A 22,442-nucleotide genomic window follows, 5' to 3' on the forward strand; every position below is an offset into this window, starting at 1 on the left:
ACCTGCCCCTATTGCAGTTCTGCAAATAAACTAACTCTGGTTCAGTGACTGCAGTGTGTTTAGAACCTGTAAAATTTGTTTGCACAGGAGCTTTATACAGCCTTTCTCCGGGAAGGAGTTGATATTCCAAAACCTGACATGTACTTAAAGCAGCTCTGATCTGTATCACAGGTAAAGTCTTCAGAGGAACAGGCTGCACTGTCTGCCAGCCATGCTATTCTACGTAGGTGCCTTTGTGCATCCATGTGTTACAGAGCTGCCCTTGCTTTTCTTCTGTGGGGTGAGGGATGAAGACAGGATGAGGGATCTGGAGCAGGGATTGCTTCCTTGTACACTTTATCTGTGCATTTACTAACGGGCTGTCAGCCACCAGACTAAAACTCTGCTGTTGTTCTCTTTTTGTCCCTCTAAAATGGTTGTTTAAATGTGAGCCATTCCCTGGCTGTCATACCCTGGTGGAGTCTTCCTTGCAGCAGGAGTGAGCGTGACATGGTCAAGCATGAGCAGCGTGGTGTGTCCCCACAGGGCTTGGAGTGAGGCAGCTGATGTGTGATCCCTGTGCCAGTGTGATAAAAGGGCCTTTTATGTCCCACAAGACAAAGCCTCTTGTTTAAAAATGCAACTGAATGAAAAACATGATTCTGAATGCCCCAGACTCAGCTACTAAAAGCAAACAAACATAAAAACTCCCACATAACAAAAAAAAAAGAAAAGCTCCCCTGCCTTCCAGCCCAGTGTGTCAATGATGGTGTAATACCTCTTCATTGAAGAAAAGCTCTGTAAATTGCTTTGGGAGCTTAACTTTGTGGCCCACTAACCTTTCCATAGACTGTTTTAACATCCTTTCCCCTTCCCAGACAGCACTGACAAGGTCAGGTGTCTGCTTTTTCTCTGTTGGTTTGAATTCTCCCTCCTTCTTCTCAAACAGAGAAACAGAAGGAAGAAGTGGTATTATAAAAACTGAGAGGGAAACCTGTTTTATGGACTGAGCTGAACAGTCTAGGGACTGGAAGGAAAAGTTTTTTTAAGTCAAGACCCATACAAACAACTGCAGAGCATATCCAGTGCATATCTCCCTGATAAAGTTTAACAGAGCAGTATTTTTAAAAGCTCTCAGCTTATGGTAGTGTTTGCTGCTTCTTTTGGTGTTAAAGATGTTAGAGATAGCAGCAAATTAAATTCCGATTAAGTGGTTAGATAGTGATGCTTTGGGAAATACCTTTTTAAGGGAAATCCTCATGGTTTGAAAATGAATTGTTGCAAATGAGAATTAGGAAGAAGGCAGAACTTGTGGAGGAGTTTTGGCTAAATTTTCAGTCTGTAGCTCAGCCTCTCCTGCCTGGCAGCTTATGCAACCTGCCTGCATAGCCAAATCTGTCTCTGTTCTTGGTAGCGTTCCCCAAGTGTTTTTGCCAGTTGTGAAATCAATCTCTTGTATCGTGCAACAAGCTTGCCCAGAGCTGATTTTCTTGCTAAGCAATGCCTTTATCCCCTGGAAATAGCCAGGTTCTGGTGGCACTGAGGGTCGGCTGAGGCACCCATGGGAGTGCTACAGGGAAGGAGCTGCTCCAGGAATGGAGCTAGATCCCAGACTGGATGTCAAGCAAGACAGTCAGTGCTGCACATAGCATTCCCGCATCTTGCAGGGACCTGCATAGTAGCTGCACATAGCATTCCTGCATCTTGCAGGGACCTGCATAGTACCACTGCCTTGGTCAGCTAGCCTGACTTGTAATCCATGAAACAGTAAAGAAGTTTACTTTTATAAAAATTTATTTTTTTACTTCTGTCAGTCAGATGCACCTTTGCTGTGATTCCTCCCCCTGCCCCATTTTTTCAACTTGATCCCAGTGATGAAGTTTGTTGTCTTGCTGTTGGTGGCTTTTACTGACTGTTCAACATCTTGTTGTGCTTGCTAGTGCTGGGAGGTGGAGTCTGAAGTGCTTTCCTTCATGTCTCTGCAGTGATGAAACTTCTTGTTGACTTTCTCTGCTGTGAGCACCTGTCTGAGCTGCTTTCCCAGGCTGCCACACCTGGCCATTGCTCTCATCTCTAACAACTTCATTCTTTCCAGACTGAGTGAAGTGTTACAGAAAATGAATATTTACAGCTACAGGCAAACTTGTATTCTTAAGAGTGCTTGTGAAGGCAGCTGGGAGCCTCAGACAAAAGAGGGTTGCTAATCAGAGCACAGGCATTTATTAAACTGAGTCTTGTTGCTTGAGCCTCAAGCCAGAGCCAGCCCGTTCAGGATCCTGCCTTCTGACAGTCTGTAAACCTCAATCCACTCCTCATCCTTTTGCTTACAAAGGAGGAGGCAGCTGTGTCTGTTCCCATAGGCAGAGGAGGAACCTTTTATTTCTCAGCTTCAGGGATTGTAGTGAACAAAGTGGGAGCTGGAAAATCTTGGGATGCAAATCTCATTTGAAGTTGCACTGAGACTGCCTAAATCCCTATTTCTACAGACCCTGAGCTACAGCTTGCAGTGGTGTTAGAATGTGCTTATCAGTGCCTGTGTTTCTGTTCACACACAGGGCTTGCCCTGTAAGCATTGTTGCATCCATTGCTGCTCTCTCATGGTCGTGTCAGCCAGAGTGCCACCAGGGCATCTGATGCCCTGTCACAAATGTCTGGGAAGGGGATGTGCATAGGTGTCTAGCTTTCTCCCATCCCTGTGGTGACACCTCCTGTCCAGGCTGGCTGGGTGGCACCTAATCAGTGCTTGGAAAGGAGGATGATGGCAGATGGGTGGAGGAACTCAGTGCTTCATCCTCTCTGTTTCTTAAACACCAAGCAGATCTGATCCAAGTGGAGTTTCTGCGTACTCAGGGTTTCAGTGTTTCTCATGCCTGCTGTTCTGTGCTTGCTCATGATGCTCCTGCCATTCAGGGGATCAGTGGCCATGCAAACAGTCTGTTCCTTGGAGTTTTTTGGGAGTGTGAATCTGGGGAAACAAGCAAGTGTTGATTCAAACAGCTTTCTTGCAGAAAAGCAAACTATTTCCTTTTTGCAAACAGTGCCAGGTATACTACTGTGTGCTGAAAGACACTCTTCATGTACTGTTCAGAATCTTTTTTATTTGGGCTTGGTAGCTGTGTGAACTTGGGACAGATGGGCAAGCAGAGCATTCAGTATTTCTTGCATTAATATTTTAACTCTGGATTCTGGTTTTGTTCAAAGTTGTGGAAAATCTCTGGAGCTGTGAGCTTTTCTGACCTACAGAATACACTGACAGCAGGTACCTTAATATGTGCAGAACAGCATAGTTGTAAAATAATATACAAAGCTAAATATTAACAAGGCTAATAGGCTTTTTGACTTGTTAAAGAGCATTATTGTATTTGTATTTCCATCTTGTATTTCCCTTCTCTGACACATCTGTTTTCTTAGTGGAAAGATAAATGTGGTTCTGGTAACTGTGGTGACACTGGTACTGATTGTTGCTATGCTGCTGTTCGAAACTGCATGTTGTTGAATGCAGCTTGGTTTCACACAGTGTTCTTTTTCTCTCTTTAGGTACTTCCTAAATCCATGAGATGGCCAACACCATGCAAATCTCCAAAGATGAGCTGGAGGAACTCAAGGAGGCTTTTGCTAAAGTTGGTAAGTCATAGTGAGGAGGTCACCTTGCTCCTGTCTGCTGCACATTTGAATTGGATTTATCCCACCCCTGTGATAAGCAGCAGTGCCAGCAGGATGTGGGTATTCTGCTGCTCTCGTGATTGTCTCTGTGCAAAGGAGTCCCTTGCCAGCCTTGTTGCTTCTGGCTTGTCACTGTGGCCAAGGATCACAAAGGCAGGGACACAAGCCGTCTGGCTATCAGGGAGCACTGGCAGACAGCCTTGTGCTGTTGCTCCAGGGTGGGCTTTGTTGCTTCCTGATGGCAGAAGAAATATCCAAACAGGTATTGCATTGCTTTGGCCTTGGCAGCACTTCAGGGCTTGCACAGTGCTTGGTTCTGGTGGTGTTGGTTTGGCAGATTGGCTGAGCCATGTGGATGGTCAGTGTAGGTGCTGAATTTTTGGTTTGTGCAGGTGCATTTTGGGGCTTGTAAGCAAAACTGAATTTGTTTACCTGGCCATCATGGAGCGACTTGCGGTGACGATCAATACCTTGTGCTGAGCACACCTCCATTGCCCTCTGGTGGCTCCATCTCTGCTCATCTCCCTCACCCTGTCGTGCTCCAGGGACTGCAGAGCCCCCAGCTGCTCCGCCTGCCTCCCAGCTTTCTGCCTGTGCTGGCATTGCAGAAGCCTCTGGCAGGCTGCTTCAGGAAACTGAAATGGGCAAAAAAGTGACATAATGGAAAAAATTGTTTTCTGTTGGTTTAGTTTCCTGATACGGCTTACTGAAGGATCAGAGAACTAGCACGGAGGGGTGGGATGGGAGTGTAGCCGAGGGGACTGAGGTCAGTGTGTGCAGCTGGGGAACCACACCCAGGACTGGCACTGGCCAGGATCTAGTTGCACAAGTGGTGAGAGCCAGCATTTTGTTTTCCTAACTGGACATGGGCATCACTTGAGCACTGGCTGTATATACAAAATCATAGTTGCCTCTTATCTGTGTTGGGTGTTACTACCCTCTAGGGCAGGGTGACTGTGAAAACTCTCACTTGCTCAGAATTTCCAGTCTGCAGAGAGAATTGTGAATTTCAGAGGCAGCTGATTCTCGTGGAGCAGTATCCCCTGTTGGAACTTGAAGCAAGTTGCATTTTAAAGAGTTCCCTCTCCTCTCTTGCTCTTCTCAAGACTTTTGCAGCAGGTAGAAGTGAGTTGCCACAGAGGGAGATGTTCCTTGGGAGGAAGCATAGTGTTTCTCTCTGCCTAATGTGCCTCTGTCTAATGTGCCACTGAGTGCAGATCTCAATAAGGCCGGGATACAGGCAGCCTCTTCTGTCCTTGGATGCATTTAAAATTATTAACCTCTCTGGAATGTGGTGGCTTTTTGTCATTAGTGTGGGGGAAATTATTGAGATTAGGTTGGCTGGCTGCCTTTGTGCTGGAAACATGGAGAAACGCAGGTCAAATCCTGGTTTGTTTTAGGAAACCAGCTCACCCTGCCCAGGAGGTGGGTCCCTGTTTGGTTTTAAATTATAAAGGCAGTGTCCGAACTTAGATATTAATGAGAAATGAGCTAATTATCCTGGACATACCCACAAATGAGATAGGATCTGCTAGTTCTTTTCAACTGCCTTTTTGTGTGCTTTAGGCATGGTAGAGACCGCAAGCATGTGGGACACACCTGCCAGGAGTGTCTTTAATGGTCTCATTCCCTTTATTCTTGCCTAAAGGAGCCATGTTTGCCCTGGGATATGGAACTGGTCACTGGCCGGGTGACTGACTTTCACTGTGAACTTCTAATAGCATCTCTAGTGAATGTGAACAGAAGTTGGACTAAGACTGCTATATAAAATGAAGCCTGTTTATCGTCTCCCAGCTACTTGGAAGATTTGTAACACAGCTGAGAAGCATGGTTATAGCAAAACTCAGTTGGTTGGCTTCTAGGATGTCATGAAGGAGATGTGGGGAGAAGGAAACATTTCATAGGGTGATTTATGCTCACCAAGATGTGCCCTGCTCTGATGCATGGCTGGTTGGGCTTCCTGGAGACCTGCTTTAACTCCAGCTTGGGGTAAGTTGCTGCTCTGGATGTGTAAGTTGATGGGACTTTAAAGGTGTGTGTTTGACCAGCTTTTCTGTATGCAGCTGGACTGGACTGAGACGTCTGGGGATGCTGGAAGGCAGTGAGGTGTGTTACTATGTACTCTATCACCACTTGCCTTCCACGCCGCTTGAAGGTATTTCCTCTCTCTCATGCAGCTGGTGTGCTGTTCTTTGACAGCCAGCAAAAGGCATGAGTCCCATAGACATCCTACTGCTTATTAAAACAATCCACAGGTGAGAAACCACTGTTTAAGGTTATCACTAAAGTCAGCTACAGCGCAGACAAGCAGCTCCCACCATCCTACAGGCAGTTATTTGTCTTTGAACTGATCCAACTGGTAAAGAGCAGTGGGGAAAAGAAGCTTTGGTAATGTCTGAAAACAGTCATTAAGTGTGGCATTGGAGCTGTCTAGGCTTTAAGTGACCCGCAGGTTAGTGGGAGAAGAGCAGGTTGCTCCAGATCTCATTGGATCTCTGAATTTGTTCTGTGGAACAGGGGCCTGTTAGTGTGTACTTGGCCAAACAGTGGCACTTCAGAGGGGAGGTGTGGCAGAATAAAATCTGCAAACTTGCTCTCTTTATTTGTCTTCCTGCTCATTCCTTCTAAGATAAGCAGAAATAAGCTTCTTTTCTGGAAACACGACATACGCAAAAATCATAACTCAGCTGAACACTTTGTTCAGCGCTGCAAGGTGGTAAAACAATGGCTCTGAAATGTTGGCTTAGGGCAAATAGGGATCTGTGATCCTGCTAGTGTGTCCTGCTGAGCATATGTCCTTAAAAGGAAATGTGTGGGTTACTTTCCCCTCTTGCATCCTGTTATTTAAGCTATTTTAAGTACTTGTCCTCAGGAGGAAGCTGAGGCAGAGCTTGAAGCAGCTTTTGGGATTCATTGCGGCTTTGCTGCACCACCTGCACATGGCAGAGGCCAGTGCTGTGTGTTGCTGCTGTGACCTTTCTCAGGTTTAGCGTGCGGGCATGCATACATCTTTCAGTAGAAATAGGAAACTTCAGATGTGCTGTAGTTTCCTTTCCATCAGGCAGACTATAATGAATCCAGGCTGTAGCTTGTCTGTTAAAACAATTTTGCTTTCTTCCATTAGTAATTCTGGGCAGGCCGCTGAACAATTTCATTTGGGATAGCTTCTATTTTGACAGCCTCTTCAGCTGTTGCATACCATCTCAGATTTTGTTAGAAAGGGATTATAGACCACCTTCTTTCTGAAGTCTGGTCCTCTTGCAGGACATCCAGCAAGGCACCATATGGTAGGCCTGCAGTAATGCTGGAAATAGTTTTGGAACTGGCTGGTACTGCAGAGGTGGTTTTTTTTTTTTGTTTTTTTTTTTGTTTTTTTTTTTTCTTTTGGTTTTTTTGGTGCTTTTTTAAAATGCTGCTTCTTTGTACATTTGATGCCAGAAGGGGAACAGAGACAGTAGGAAGGGAAGCAGCTGCCCTATGGGATAGGGGTCTCAGGCCTATTGTAATGTCAGGCTTTTTGACATGTTAAGAACAGGTTCATTTTCCATCACATAGTCAATCAGTGACTACTTGACTCTGCTACCAAGCCAAAACCACAGGCCAGCACCACTTTATGGTAAAACCAGCAGGCTTTAACGCTCAAATTTGTCAACCAGCTAGAACTTGAAATGAGAGCATCTTCAGTGCAAAACCAGTAACTTGGTGTGTGGTCTTAGAGTTAAACTAACAGACCTGATTTACTTGTAATTCTCACTCCCAAGTGTCTGGGACATAGATGCCGTTTTACTCTGTGAAGTTAAATTGGTGATCAATTTTTTTTCCCAGAATACTATGGAAGAGTAACTCTTACAAGTGGATATTTGGGATATTGTTAAGAGTTGCAAGACCTTAGGTCCTGAATCCTGAGAATCAAAGGTTTTGAGTGAGTTAAGGTGTGTCCTTCACACTTGTTTTTTTCTGTTTGTCTGAGCCCAATGCAGCGTGATGGGCAAAATCTTTCTTTGTGCCATGCTCCTGACTCATGTGAAGTCCCATGTGAGTGTGTTTTTCAGATGGCTCTTTGTGTGGCAGAGCTCCTATTTCTTATTGCTTTTTTTTTAGTGAGCAAAGGTAAATCTTCTTTGAACTAGGCACACCTGGAGGACTGGGAAGATGCTGATTGCAGGAGTGAATGAAACCATCAGACTGGGCAGATGTTGGCCTAGCTTGGAGTAAATTCCTGATACCAGCCCTGCAGGGCTTCATATGTAGAACCAAGCTCTAAATAGGTTTCAGCATCCTTTTATCCATACGTTCCTTATTGGAGTTGCAGACTTTGGAGCTTGGTTTCCTGATGTCTCACCTAACAGGCTTCTGCCTCCTGAAATACCATATAAGGTTTTATTCCTTTCACATTTGAATAGGCTCAGACTTGCAAGCCTGAATCAGAAATACTTCTGAATGCTTAACCTAGACATGTCAAGAGGAAAACCTTTACCAAATTTGAATCAAAATCAGATCCTATCAAGGATACAATATATATTTTGAAGTCTTATTTTCTCTGTTCTTTGCCTGCTACTTACATCTACTCTAACCTTTGGGTAGATGTAGAAGTTAGGTGGTGGATTGATTGGAAGAAGTGATGAACGGATGTTTCTGGATTTACATGCTTAATTTGTCAGCATGCTGAGGGATTGTGGTTGGTTCAGTCAGGCACAGGCAAAAACAATGGAAGTTGACTGTAGGCTGAGGGTGAAAGCAAAGTTTTGTTTTAGGTTCACAGGCTCTGGAGATTAGGAAATCCCTTCTTGACTTATTTTCCTCACTGGCTGTAAGGAGGGGAAAAGATGCATAATTGTAAAGTTAGATTCAGTAATAAAAATACCGTAATAGAAGAAGCTGTGATTTATCTAGAGGGGAAATAGTTTGCTCATGACATCTCACGCTGGACTGTTAATAAAGCTTGCCTTTGTAAGCTTGTATTATTTTGGAATAAAATTCTAAAACTGAGGGCCAGACAGCAGCCTATTGGTATCATTAATCACTGCTGAAAACCACTTTATTTCATCAGCGCTATTGTAAACACTGGCTTTACATAAAGTAGTTTAATGTATTTTTTAATCCACTGGAATTGATGCTCTGCCTTAGCCTGAGACTGGGGTGTGGGAGGGAGTACAGGTTTGCTCTGGTTACTTTGGATGTTTGCCACTGAGCAAAGTTTCACTTTCTTGCTAACTGATAAAAACAATTTTAAAATCCCATATTCCCATATGGATCTGGAAAATGAGAATGGTTGGAGTGGTGGTGCAAACGTGCTGCTTGCTGGAACATTGCTGTGAAACAAAACCTAAAAACCACAGACTCCTTATTGAAAGTAAATTGACCTCCACAATTTGGTTAAAAAAAATAACCCTGGACCTTGGAGCTATCCTGATTGTTTTCTTTTATTCTTGAAAATATCTCCCTTTAAGCATAAATACTGACCCCAGTGGCTGTGGTGAGATTCCGTCTTGAAGAAAACCAAATTCTGGGGCTGGTGCAGCTCTTCAGGCACTCAGTTAACTTCCCTAGGCTGTCTGTAGCACTTGCCTACAGCAAAGGGATTTTAGCATCCTGTTACTGAGCCAGTAACAGTACAACATATCTTGAATCCCTGCCTCTCCAAAGATGGGGCTGGAGGGTCATGCTTATGTTTTGAGGTGTGAATCTGGGCTGTGCAACTACTTCAAATACTCTGTCTCCTTGTGGACCCCTCTCTGCTGAAACCTGGGTGCCAGCTGTGCTGTGAGCAGCACTCTGCTCATCCTGATTAGCTTGGGGAAAGGAGGCACGCAACCCCTGTCTGTCCATAGTGGCGGGAAAATCTCACTTCCCTGAAGAAAGGCTGGGGCTGCTGGATTTACCATGTGTGGTGAGTAGATGTAATGATGTCCCCAAAGAGACTGGGATCTGTTGTATGCAAAGCTCCAGTGTCACACTAGATTCTTGTTTTCTTCCTTGGTCTTGTGGGTGACAATATCTCACTAAACACATGGTGCTGCTATGGCTTGGTGATAGACTGTGAAAGCAAATGTCTTTGCAGAGCATTCTTGGGCAGCAATAAAGCACCTGGTTGCAATTTGCTGTCAGTGTTAAATGGAGAACATCACTGACAACATGATAAAGATGCAACTGCAGAGCTGATTTGGTGTTTTCAGTTCCGAAAATAAGAGGTGCTGTGTTTCATTACCATCTATTTTTAACGTGCAAAGGCAGTGGCAGTTAGATGTAAAAAGAGACATTCTGGAGATTGTTTATGAAAATGCAGATGTTCTGTTGTGAAACTTCAACACCAGACTTGTCACATGTGCCCAGAGTCATCCTGGTCAGACTTGCTTTGAAGCTGCTGTTGCCCAGAGCTGCAGGGTTCCCATGGCTTGTGTTGAGACCCTCTCTGAGGATGTGCTGTGTGTATTTACTGCATGCCTTTGGTTCCTAGGGGTGTCCTTTGAACAATGATATTTTTGGTGTGGCCATCCTGCTGTGTGTCCATGCCCTGCATGGATTCAGCAAGTCCCCAGTGTGCAGGTTGCTCTCCATAAAGCTCTTGGACATGGGAGTTGCCCCTCTGTTGGGGGTCATTTCTGTCAGGTACGGGCACATTTCTAAAACCTTCTGCTGCCTCTTCTCTTCCTCAGACCTCAACAGCAATGGGTTCATCTGTGACTACGAGTTGCATGAGCTGTTCAAGGAAGCCAGCCTGCCTCTCCCTGGGTACAAAGTGAGAGAGATCATCCAGAAGCTCATGATTGATGGTGACAAGAATAAAGATGGGAAGATTAGTTTTGAAGAATTCGTCTATGTAAGTGAAATTTCTGAATTGCCAGCAGCCTGGGGGACCCTTTTAGACTAAGCTAAGGAAGACCGTAGAAGAGGTCGAACCTGACTTCTTAGCCACTTACCCTAATCCTAATTTTCTTTTGACAAACTGATCAATTCTGAGGACTAGCCATGTAAAAATCAGTTCTTTGTACAGGTATCTGTATATGATCTGTCTTTTGTGCTGTTATTGACAGCCTTTAGATTTGGACAGTGGAGAAATATTGGTTGGTTTTTGTTCAAAAACCAACCAAAAAGAATCCATGTGGCTTTCCTGTATGATAGCTTCATTGGAGGCCAAAATACTGTTTTTACATGAGGTGACAACTGGAAAAAAAGACTTGAAATGGTCCAAGCTTACAGTATTTACTGGAAGCTGTTCAGTTTTTCCAGGCACACAGATGAATGCTTGTTTTCCCCATGTATCAGTATAATTTCCTTTCTCTGTTTAATGGGACTACAAGTATTTACTGAAGACATGAAAGGGCATTTCAGGACAGACTTGGATTTGTGCTAGGTGCTGATCTAGGAAAATTCAAATCTGTTGCCTTGAAAGGGAAGAATAGGAGTAAGGTGATAGGAAAAGTTGGAGGATCAGTCTTTTTTGGCAGAAATAGGTCTGAATTTATTTTCATAAAAGCACAAGACTTCTGAGATCATGGTTTGATGTACATTCTTCATCCTTTTGATGCTCTGATGACTGAATGCTGAAGGAGTAATTAAAGTATATGCAGTACATTGAGGGAGCTGTTTTCATGTCAGTTAGTTTTCTTGATATTTCTTAATTTATCTTCACCTTAATTGTTCCTTAATTGTTTTCAGACCCTCTGAACTTTTTTAGTTTGGAGTCAACTAGTAAGTTGGAGTTTGCAGTTTGTAAACACTTGCATGCTGGCTGCCTGTTTCAGCTGTTGGTTTGAGCTGGTCCATTACTCCTAACTTTGCACTAGGAAGGAAGAAATAAATCTCTTCTGTTGCATTTGAAAGGTACCAGTGATTGAGTAAACACAAAATGTCTTAGGGCAGCTGAGGTGTACATTAGCAGCAATGCTTAGCTGTATGATTTTTACAAACTGAACTCTTGCTGTTTTCTAACTGAGCATTTTTGCTGCAGTTATGGTAGAAAGAATGACATGAACTGACTTTACATTGGGATAAAGTGATTTAGTGGTACCTCAGCATTAGAGCACATCTTCTCAAGAAGATATGCAATACCAGTAGTTAACACAGGAAATCTCAAAGTAAATAGATCTGCATCAAAATCCTTGTGGTTAAAGCCAACCAACCAGAAATCCCCCAACTTTTGGGCTCTCAAATCTTCAGTCAGCTTTACCTAATCGACCTCTGCATGTCATCAGGAGATGATTTAACTGCACTGTATCATCATCTTGACTTGCCAACTTCCCTGTGTTTAAGGGACGGGGACAGTAAGGTGTGACAACCAGCAGCCTGGACCTGTGGTGACACCTCTGCAGCCTGGTGTCTTCTCCTTTTAGCGGAAGCACATTTTTGCCCTGCTTTACAGTGCTGTTTCATTTTCTTTTTCTGCGTAATGTTTAGAGAACCTGTATACATTTCATTTGTGTTTTCAGCTTTGTTGAAACTAATTTAGTTCAGTTTTGAGGGAGTTACAGTAGGCTTTCCAGCCACTGAATGTGTTTTTTACTAATAGCTGCTCAGTTCTGTAGGGCCTTGGGGCTGCTAACAGTAACATCCAGCCTGTGCAAATGGCATGTGCAGTCTTCCTGTGCTAAAGCATCTCTTCGGCCCTCCAACAAGAGAGTGTTTTGCCAGTTAGCCCAAGCCTGCTGTTGAGGAAGGGGGAATCTTCACCTGCAGCAGTCATTGTTACACTATTGCAGATTTGACTGTTATATGCTTAAAGAGAATTGTTTCTTGGGTTGTGGACAAAGTCTTTTGTGTGAACTAAAGTCACAGTCCCACAAAAATCTGGCTTACACAGAAAGGTTAAAATTGCCCCACAGCTTTCTCAAGTTTGGCCCTGCAGGAACTGCTGCATGTGTTACCTGTACTCAGACTGCAAAAGTTTCATGTTTTTTTCTTGTGGTCTCTTGAAATCTACTTGTAAAGGTAAATATATGCAAGGTACTTCATGGCTAGTGCTTCTGTTTCAATAGGCACTTGCAGTGTGTGTTTGAGAAAGTGGGATGACTCTGCCCACTATCCATGTCAGATTTAATATCACTACACCCTTGCTGGGCCCTTCACATTCACTGATCTTACTGTGAAGTTTGCTTTGAAGCTGAGAAGAAATAGCTCCTTCTGTGGTCCTTTTTGTTTTATGAAGACAATTTTTTCTTGTCTAACAGAGCACTTTAAATTGTAGATTTTCCAAGAGGTGAAAAGCAGCGATATCGCTAAAACATTCCGAAGAGCCATTAACAGGAAGGAAGGAATCTGTGCCATCGGGGGCACCTCAGAGCTCTCCAGTGAGGGGACCCAGCACTCCTACTCAGGTACCACTCTATCTCTTGGGCTTTTGCATGTCCTGTGCCAAAACCAGCCCATTTCTACCACGTCCTGTGCTGTGCTCTAGTTCTCCGAGAGCTGAATGATCTCATGTCAGGGTGAGAGCAGGACAGAATTTATATGCTGCAAATTTAGCAGTGTATAAGTTAAATGTGTTCTTATTTGCTTCGTTAACTGTGCTTGCTGATGAAGTCCTTGTGTCACACTTGCGTATAATAAAGTTGAGTAACAGGTAAATAACAGGAATATTCTGGAACTTGTAAGTGAGAGTCTTCTTTCTTTAAACTTTGTGTGACTAATAAAATGTATGGTAATGATAGTGGGGCTGTTACTTCCCTGGGCTATTGTACTCTGCTTCTTTTAGGAAAATCTTTGCTATGTTATGAAAAAACCTGTTTTAAATTTACAATTGGTTATCTTAGAGGAAGAGAAATATGCCTTTGTAAACTGGATAAACAAAGCCCTGGAAAATGATCCCGACTGTAGGCACGTTATTCCAATGAACCCAAATACAGATGACCTGTTCAAAGCTGTGGGAGATGGGATTGTGCTATGGTAAGTCATGATGGCTTCTGAATTAAAGAAAAAAAAATTAAAAATCAGCAAAATAACGTTCCAAAACTGTAGTTAGGGGAATTTTCATCCTATTCTAGGCTGGTTTTGTGACTGGTGTGTGTGCATAATGTTTTGCAAATATAAAAAGAGGCTCAGTCTTCCAGGCTTTCACTGCCATTTTGTGATGCCTCAGCTTTGGTGCCAGCTGATATTTTCATCCAGTGCTTTTGTTTGGGCTTGAGACTTGAGTTTGCTGAGGGGGCAGAAGGTATTTTGTGGGAGCAGGAGTTGTCCTGGTGCAAACTCAGCCTGGTGCTGGGTAGCTTGAAGGTGGTTACATGTGATAAATAGCCCATTCTCTTGGATGTTTAGACAGGCCTTATCTATCCTCTGTGGGAATGTTAGTGACCTTATTATGCATTAACCCAAAAAAGGATTTTCTGGGAATCCTCTTGTTCTTTTTGATAACTGCACTTAGTAAGGCTGCTAAATGCCACCAACCTTCTGTGTATGAGGTTTTTGTTGGTTTTATGGGTTAGGTTCATTTGTTTTATTGTAAGTGAATTAATATAGTGAAGAACTGGATCAACCTGGAATTTCAGTAATTCTGTATCAATACACAAAGTAAGTGTAAGTCAGTTAGCTGTTGTCTTTAATTTTTTTTATTTTTTAACCTTAGCTGATGATACATATTTTTAGTTTATTTCCCAAGTTTCAAGTAATTCATGGCTTTAGGCAAAGACTGAACTGAGTAGGAAGTAGTTCATCATATAAAGTTTAAATTTGCCTTATTTTGTGTTGATTAAAAATTCATTATGCTCACATGTTCCCCACTGAGCTCTCCAAGTGTTTGTTCTTTTTTGGGGCATGTTTTCTTGCCAGCAGTAGTAAACCTTTACAATAGGAGGAAGTTTGTTGTCTTACTAGAATGTGCAGTGGATGTCAGCAGAGCATTGAGTCTTCACTAGTTCAGAGACTGCACTGTGAATAATTCATGTGCTCTTTTTGCTCCAGCAGCTGAGATCAGCAGTGGCTGGGAACATGTTTAAAGTTTCAGGCTTAGCTATTACTTACGAATACATTCTCGAGAATGTAAATATTAACTTCTGATTTATACAACCTTCATTTTATGAAAAAAAATTACACAATACGAAGCAGGCTAAAGGAAATGTGCTGTGGTGTATTGTCACAGTACACTGAGTTTTGTTTGGATTAAATACTAAATGTTGTTCAAATAGAATTGTTTTTCCCCCTAACAGCAAAATGATCAATCTTTCTGTTCCTGACACAATTGATGAAAGAGCAATTAATAAGAAGAAACTCACACCATTCATAATTCAGGTATCATGCGTTTCTGTATTTTATTTTCTGAAATTCATATTAAGATAGAATTAATGAATGCAGCATGGTGACTCAAGGCATTATTGTGGAATGTTGGAAAGGAGCAAGTTCTATAACTTCTGTTTATTATTAAATGCAGTTTTGTACTGTGCATAATTGACAGTTCTGTGGCCATGGTTCAAAAATGCTGAATTAATGACAAAATGGGTAAAGTGGCTGAAATGCTGTGCACACATGATATTGCTGTGGTGATAATGTACAGCACTGTCTTTTTTAAACAATGTGGTTATTGATGTTGGCTATGAATAATTTCATACTAGGGCAGGTTGTTTTTGTGAGGATGCCTGTGTGTGTGTATAAATTAGCACTTTTCTAGCCTTATTCTTGTTGATACCACTAGATGCAACTAACTTGGAGGCTGAAATTAAATACCAGAGGGTGAAATTAAACCCTGGTGTCTAGTTCAGTTCTCATTGATTCAGCCTGCTGCCACCACAGCTTCCTTAAAACTTCAGGTGGAGAGTGGCCGGGAGTGTTTCCTCTGAGCTACTGCTGTTGGAGCAAGGACAAGGGGCAAACCTCCACTCCGCTGGTGCTGGATGAAAGGGAAAGCAGCATCTCCCTGGACTGTGTCTGACTGGGCTTTGCTGTTTGCAGGAGAACCTGAACCTGGCCTTGAATTCTGCATCCGCCATCGGCTGTCATGTTGTCAATATTGGTGCAGAGGACTTGAGGGAAGGAAAACCCCACCTGGTCCTTGGACTCCTCTGGCAGATCATTAAGATTGGCTTGTTTGCTGACATCGAGCTCAGCAGAAATGAAGGTAATTTAAATTCTAAGTTGTTACTTCTAAAGCATGAATACAGCATTGCTTGTGCTGTCAGCCCCAGCCCTGCCGTTGCCTTTTCTCTCCCTCCTCTCTGCTGGAAGAAGGATCATGTGCCAAGCTGAATGTTCTCCAGCCTGTTTGTAGCTGTGCAGCAGGTTCATGCAGGTGGGTTGTGCCATCCTGGTGATGTGTATCAGCCTTGGAGAACTGGCTGAACACCAGCGTGTAAGTCAAGATGTAGCTTGGCTTGAGCCTGGCAGTGAAGGAGCACATTGCTTGGTGATGCCCTAGGCAGCTCCAGCTGCAGGTACCTCACAGTGTTGGGATGTGGCAAAACTGCTTGCATCCTTTTAGGATTATGGACAACTGCATATCTTTCGCAAAAAAATTCTTAAAAGGGGGCTTCAGCTCTGTGGTAACCATTTGGTTCTAAAATCCTCCGTACTACTGTCAGTGGTGCAGCTTGAGCTCTTGCTTTGTCCTAGGTAGTGAGAGACTGGTGCTGCAGATGTCTCCCTGTGCTCACTTGGTCCTGCGTGACAGCCTCCAAAATGTAAACTTTCCAAATTGTCTGAAGAGCCCTGACATACCTGCATGTGCTATCAGAGCATCCAGAGGGATGGAGGGGCTTCAGTGTCTTTTATTTAAGCTTCCCCATTGCGAAGTGTTGACGTAGTTTGGCTTAGATTGAAAATTCATGGCAAGAGAAGCACTGGCCAGCAGAAAGGGTGCTTATCTTGGCTCCTCTGGGTTTTTTTAATGGTGCTTATGAAACTGCTTGGAAGCATTTTTCATTGAGATAGAAGTGCATTTGCATTTAGCTTCCTGTCATTAGCTAAAAGACTGCACATAAAGTCCAGAAAATTTTGTTATACAAGAAAATGGAAAATACTTTTTTACACATATTTTTCTAGATCATTTATACTCCTCTCTGTGTAACAGCCAACTCAGGAAAAACTCTGCTTTACCCAGAATATTTTGACATAATCAGTAATTAGTATTGTACCCCCCTGAAATCTTGCTGCAGCTCTGACATGCAGGTTTGACTCTTCCCTCACAAGCATTTTTCTTGTAGCACTGGCTGCCTTACTTCGTGATGGTGAAAATCTGGAGGACCTTATGAAACTGTCCCCAGAAGAGCTGCTCCTAAGATGGGCCAACTTCCACCTGGAAAATGCAGGCTGGCACAAAATCAGTAACTTCAGCTCAGATATCAAGGTACCAAAGCTCTCCTGATTTGCAATGCCTGGGAAAAGACTGGGAGCCAGACAGGGATGTGTTTGCATGTGTAAATGAGGCCTTTCATCCTCAGACAGGACCTTTCCTGACCCTAATAAACTGAATGGTCTTACCAGGGGGGTTTGCATGTTATATTTGAGGTCCTGCAGTGCTGTTCTCTCTTGCCATGAGGATGAGCCCAGTGTTGAACTGAGTGTTTCTCTTCCAGTGCTGCTGAGGTGTGTTTTAATCAACTACAAAACTGGTATTACTTACATGTTTTCAAATGTCCTTAATCCATATTTTGATGAAGATAATGGGGGAAAATGCTTCACTGTAGAGTGAGACTTCCACATACTCTTGGCAGGTGATGGCATTTCATCTAAAATGTCATGGGCTGGAGAGAGGAAGGGAAGCAAGACCTGTTATTCTTCACTTGGGTTTAGTAGGAATGGGAGTGGGGACTCTTAAAGCTGCTTTTCAGATGTGAGGGGGGCACTGGTGAGAAATGGACTATGGTGACTCCAGGTCAGTGTGGGGCATCCAGACACTGGTCTCAGCAGTTTTCTGGAGCTTATTCACATGGCCAGCAGTTTCAAGGAGGAGAAAGATTGAGATAGAAAAAAAATTGATAATTGAGGTGTATGGGGAACATAGATCTGACCTGTGTGTGTGCATGTGTGCATAGTCACTCTTATTTTCAACTTCAAAATTACAGTTTTGCTGGTAGCTGTTGGCTTCTCTGGTGCATACCCTAGGCTGCCATGATACGCTGAGGTCCTCCTTAATGCTGAGGACTAAAAGGACATGTAGTTGATAAATAATCACTACAGCTATTGGCTCCTCCTGGTTTGACCATCCTTGGCCTCTCTCCTCTAAGCTGTTCTAGCTAATGCACAGGCACAGAAGAAAACATTCAGACATCTTATAATCAGCTTTTTGCTTGGAATTTGTCTTCACTGAGCCATTTTCATTATTGCTGTAGCAGTAGGAATGGCTGCCTTGTTTAGAGGTTAGGGCTGCCTTGGGGCATCTGGGGTGCCACGAGTGTGAGCAGCATGGGGTCGTTGCCTCCTCCAGCCACTGCAGAGGTGGTTTTGACACCAGAGCATGCAGCAGAGGCAGCTTTCAAACAGTCAAACCACATAATTGTCATCCTAAATATTTCTAACCTATTCCCTTTGTTTCCTTTCCTGCTGCCTGGATTTCTACCTCTCTTTTAAGCTTACAGATTTTGGCAATTCAGTAAAGGTACATAAGCCAATTATGCATGGTGACTTGTTAAAAATGACCTTTAAATGAACTGCTGTGATGTACTCACTGCTGTGCAGGAGAGCTGAATTTCCTTTTTCATTCATTTCAGGATTCCAGAGCCTATTTTCACCTCCTCAATCAAATTGCACCCAAAGGGCAGAAAGAAGGAGAGCCTCAGATTGATATTAACATGTCGGGTTTCAATGTAAGTATTCAGGCTGTCATGTCCTCATCCTGTAGAATCATGAACTACCTGTACCCTATCATTGCCCCATGACATCTGGGTAACCTGGTATCTTAATTTCTAGAGCGTGTACAATGTCAGTGGCCATGTGCACACCTCAGGTGTGTGCTCAGTGAGTGCTTGCTGCCAGCCTGGTCACTACCCTCCAATTAACAGAGGTGATTGAGCAATTCTTTGTAGGCTTGCTCCATTCAGAAGCATACTGACTTCTTTTGAACCACCAAGTTCCAAAAGCATGAAAATTTGACAGCATGTGAGCTTGGAAAGCACCATGCTAAGAAAAATAGCAAGACAAGCCATGACAGTGGCACAGCAGCAGGAGTTGGTGTGTGTGCCTCATCCATTTGCTCAGTTAGCAACTGATGCCAGACGTGGACTTGGGACATTGCTCCAGGTAGTGGTTAGGAGCTTCCCATATGCTTTGTAGCCCAGTCTCTCCCATGACAGCTCTTGTCTGTTACATCCCTGGCAGGAAAAGGATGACTTGCGGAGGGCAGAGTATATGCTGCAGCAGGCAGATCGGCTTGGCTGCCGGCAGTTTGTCACACCGGCTGATGTGGTTAGTGGCAACCCCAAACTGAACCTGGCCTTCGTTGCCAACCTGTTCAACAAGTACCCAGCGCTTACCAAGCCTGAAAACCAGGACATCGACTGGACCCTTTTGGAAGGTGATGGCCGTATCAGTCACAAAATTAGCAGGAGGGGACTATCTAAAGTAAACAGTTGTGTCATAGGAGGCTGTGCCCTACAGAGGTATCTCCATTGAAGTAACACCTATGATTTGAGGCTTCAGTGCTGCAGTGGTTGTTTACTCATTTGGGGCAGATGAGGAGGGCACTTGGCAGCCTGTTCAGCTGCTCTGACCCTGTTGTGGAGCCTGAACCTCTAGGCACACTGACAGCTGCCAGTCGCAATGCCAGAGGATTTGGTTTTGCCATTTCCTGTGATGGGCAAGGAAACCTCGGTAATGGTGAGATGTTCATGGGAGCGCTAATTGTTGGCCCAGCTGGGACTGGGGCTGTGACAGCAGTTAGCTAACACCCATGTGAAAGACCTTTCTGCTCCTTTTTCTTGAAGAAAGTGCAAAAAGCATCCTCTTCGGAGGCCTGAGGAAATCAAAATGATAGCTAAGACTAGATAGCAGGGTCACCCTCTTCCTTTGAAAAAAATTATAGTAGAAAAAATTACTCTTTCTCTGCTTAAAACCTCGTGGTGAGCTCTGCTGCTCAAAGCTTCCTGCCTTGCAAAGTGGAAATCCCTGCTCAGCTTTGAACTTGCAGAATTTGCAATGAACCTGTTTTCTGTCATGTAGGAGAGACACGTGAGGAACGGACCTTCCGCAATTGGATGAATTCTCTTGGTGTGAACCCTCACGTAAATCACCTCTACGGGTAAACTTTAGGCTCTTGGGAGACCCAGCTTTTTTTTTCTTTTTAGGGTTGTTGAAATTGCAACAATCTGTAAGGAATAGTAATTATTCATGATGTGACAAAGTCAGAGCGCACTCAAATCTCGAAACATTAGACTTAATCCATGTTTTCCACTTTAGTGATCTCCAAGATGCACTGGTAATACTACAACTGTATGAAAAGATCAAAGTTCCTGTTGACTGGAATAAGGTTAACAAGCCTCCGTACCCTAAACTTGGAGCAAATATGAAAAAGGTAAAAATGTCAAAAGACTTTAAAAGAAGTCATGGACACTAAAAATTCCTATTTGAGGCTTTCAGTCAAGTGAGTGTGAGTGATTTTTCTGTTTGAACTCTTGTCCTGTGTAGCTAGAAAACTGTAACTACGCTGTAGACTTGGGAAAGCATCCAGCTAAATTCTCCCTGGTTGGCATTGGAGGGCAAGATCTGAATGATGGAAACCCAACACTGACACTGGCCTTGGTCTGGCAGTTGATGAGAAGGTAGGGCGCCTCTCAAATATGAATGGAGTACAGAACTGGGGAAGTTTTTTCCATGAGAGCGTTGCTGCACCTGCAACAGGTCACCCAGAAAGATTGTAAACCCTCTGCCTTTCAGGGGGTGTCTGAGACACACCTGGGAAAAACTGTGATAGAGCTGCACATGAGAGGCTGGAGCAGACACCTCTGGACAGCCCGTTGGTGGACCTCTGATCATCCTGTGACAAGGATTACCTCTCTCTCTCCTGCTCAAGTCTGGTCCACATGCAGAAACTCTGAGCAGGAATATTACAGAACTTTTATGTTCTAATTTTTAATTGGAAATTGAGAGGGAAACATTCTGGGGCTGCTCTGTGGCCCTCTTTTGCATTGGAATGGGGGAAAGAAGAAACTTAATAACAGAGAAAGTTGATCTTCCTGTTTCTTATCTAGTTCTGAAGAATTGCAAGATTATGCACTTATATGTCTGGAAAAAAGGTGCATGGTAGCTCCTAATTTGGCATTAGAGGTCTGAATGCCAACTCCTGAGTAAATACACACCTTTTAGGTAATGTGTTACCCCTATGGAGCAAATGCTCAATGGTCAAACAGTTTAACAAGTGTCCTGAGCCCAAGCAATTTTGTGAGCTCCTATTAAAGGGCATGAAACGCTAGAAAGACTAAATGCTTTAACAGAAATCACACTTCAGATGGTTCTTTCTTTTTGCTAAAGGAGTTTAAAAATACCCCCAAACCCAGAGCTGAGACTATGTAAAGACTTTCCAAGCTGCCATGGTTCATGTTGCATCCTGGCTGCATGGCTTTTCTCTGGCTCTGTGCCTAGTCTTGTTCTCTCTCCTGGTTCTCAGGTACACGCTGAATGTCCTCGAGGACCTGGGTGATGGTCAGAAAGTCAACGATGACATTATAGTCAGCTGGGTAAACCAGACCCTGAAAGAAGCTGGCAAGTCCACCTCCATCCAAAACTTCAAGGTGCAGGTTCCCTTCTTGCATACAAAAGGAGATGAGTGCCCAAAAATTCTTTCCTTGGCTGGAGGAACAGCAGGGACATCTTAGAAAGGAGTTTAAACAGGACAGGATTCAGTCTGTGCTGGGATGTGCTGGGAACAGAGTGGCTTCAAGCTAAAGATAGGAGACTGTTTAGGACTGCCCATAGCAGGGAGTAGTGGCAGAGGAGGGGAGGGTGGTCAGGATCTGGGGCAGAGGTGGGAGTTGAGATGCTGGCAAGCAAAGGGGCTGGAGCTGGTGTGCGTTTGGAGGTGAGCACTGTGCCTCGGGCTGTGCTCAGCAGGTCAGACCTGCTGCCTGCACAATGATTACTTCTTTGTATTTTCAGGGCACTGGCAGTAAATTGGAGTAATAGTATTGTATTATCACCAAAGGTGAGGCAGCAGTTTGGTTTTCCCTCTGGTCCACCTGGGAATAGTCACTAACACTGCTGCTTTGAAAAGGCTTACTTAAAATTTCTTTGGTTGCATGTTGCAGAGCAGCTGAATTGAGGTGAGAATTATGCTTTAAGGATTGGACACTCTCATCTTTACTTCTCTGTCCCTGTATTCTCTAGGACAAGACTATCAGCACGAGCTTGGCAGTTGTGGATTTAATCGATGCCATACAGCCTGGATGTATCAACTATGACCTTGTAAAGACTGGTCACCTGTCAGAAGATGACAAGCAAAATAACGCTAAGTAAGTTTGCTCTCTCAAAAGCTGTTTTGGATTGAAAGGGTGCACATTCAATGTGCTGGCCTCAAGCTGCAGGTGTTTTGACCACTGTTTGTTGCTGTGGTTTTCAAAAGTCTCTTATAAGGCACAGTACTTTTTATACAGGCAGCACTTACTGAAATCCAGTTGCTGTCCTTGCCTGTGACGCTGGAGGGAGCAGTAGGCTGAACTGTAGCTTGCTGAGAGAAAAGCAGAACAGCTCTGGCAGTTCTTACCAGTGATACTCCATTTCTCACCTGTTTGTTCAGGAGTTTGAAGTGTTTAGCTGGTGGCTTACAATTTTGAAATTGAACCCTTGTGTGTCTTGTGTTATTGAATCATCATAGATTGTCAAGTTTAAAGTATGCCTATTAAAACATGCCTTTGAAATGTGTGTTCTGTGACTGTTAGCAGTGGCAG

General features: G+C 43.7%; 1 protein-coding gene across 6 annotated transcripts in view; it reads left to right on the forward strand.

The window, feature by feature from the left end:
* PLS3 (plastin 3) overlaps positions 1–22,442 on the forward strand; it is a 50,472-nt gene that overhangs the window by 26,343 nt on the left and 1,687 nt on the right. For 5 of the 6 annotated variants that reach the window (XM_032124369.1, XM_032124372.1, XM_032124371.1 and 2 more), the window contains 15 exons: positions 3,517–3,603; positions 10,299–10,462; positions 12,827–12,956; positions 13,392–13,524; positions 14,784–14,865; positions 15,523–15,688; positions 16,770–16,912; positions 18,137–18,163; positions 18,276–18,371; positions 18,883–19,078; positions 19,723–19,801; positions 19,960–20,074; positions 20,188–20,321; positions 21,167–21,290; positions 21,883–22,007. In XM_032124369.1, coding sequence (XP_031980260.1) covers positions 3,537–3,603; positions 10,299–10,462; positions 12,827–12,956; positions 13,392–13,524; positions 14,784–14,865; positions 15,523–15,688; positions 16,770–16,912; positions 18,137–18,163; positions 18,276–18,371; positions 18,883–19,078; positions 19,723–19,801; positions 19,960–20,074; positions 20,188–20,321; positions 21,167–21,290; positions 21,883–22,007 — 1,781 coding nt within the window. In that variant the 5' untranslated portion in view covers positions 3,517–3,536. The remainder of the gene's footprint in view (positions 1–3,516; positions 3,604–10,298; positions 10,463–12,826; positions 12,957–13,391; positions 13,525–14,783; positions 14,866–15,522; positions 15,689–16,769; positions 16,913–18,136; positions 18,164–18,275; positions 18,372–18,882; positions 19,079–19,722; positions 19,802–19,959; positions 20,075–20,187; positions 20,322–21,166; positions 21,291–21,882; positions 22,008–22,442) is intronic. The other variant, XM_032124373.1, reaches the window with a different exon arrangement.

The sequence above is a fragment of the Corvus moneduloides genome, chromosome 14, assembly GCF_009650955.1.
Source record: "Corvus moneduloides isolate bCorMon1 chromosome 14, bCorMon1.pri, whole genome shotgun sequence".
Classification (NCBI taxonomy): domain Eukaryota; kingdom Metazoa; phylum Chordata; class Aves; order Passeriformes; family Corvidae; genus Corvus; species Corvus moneduloides.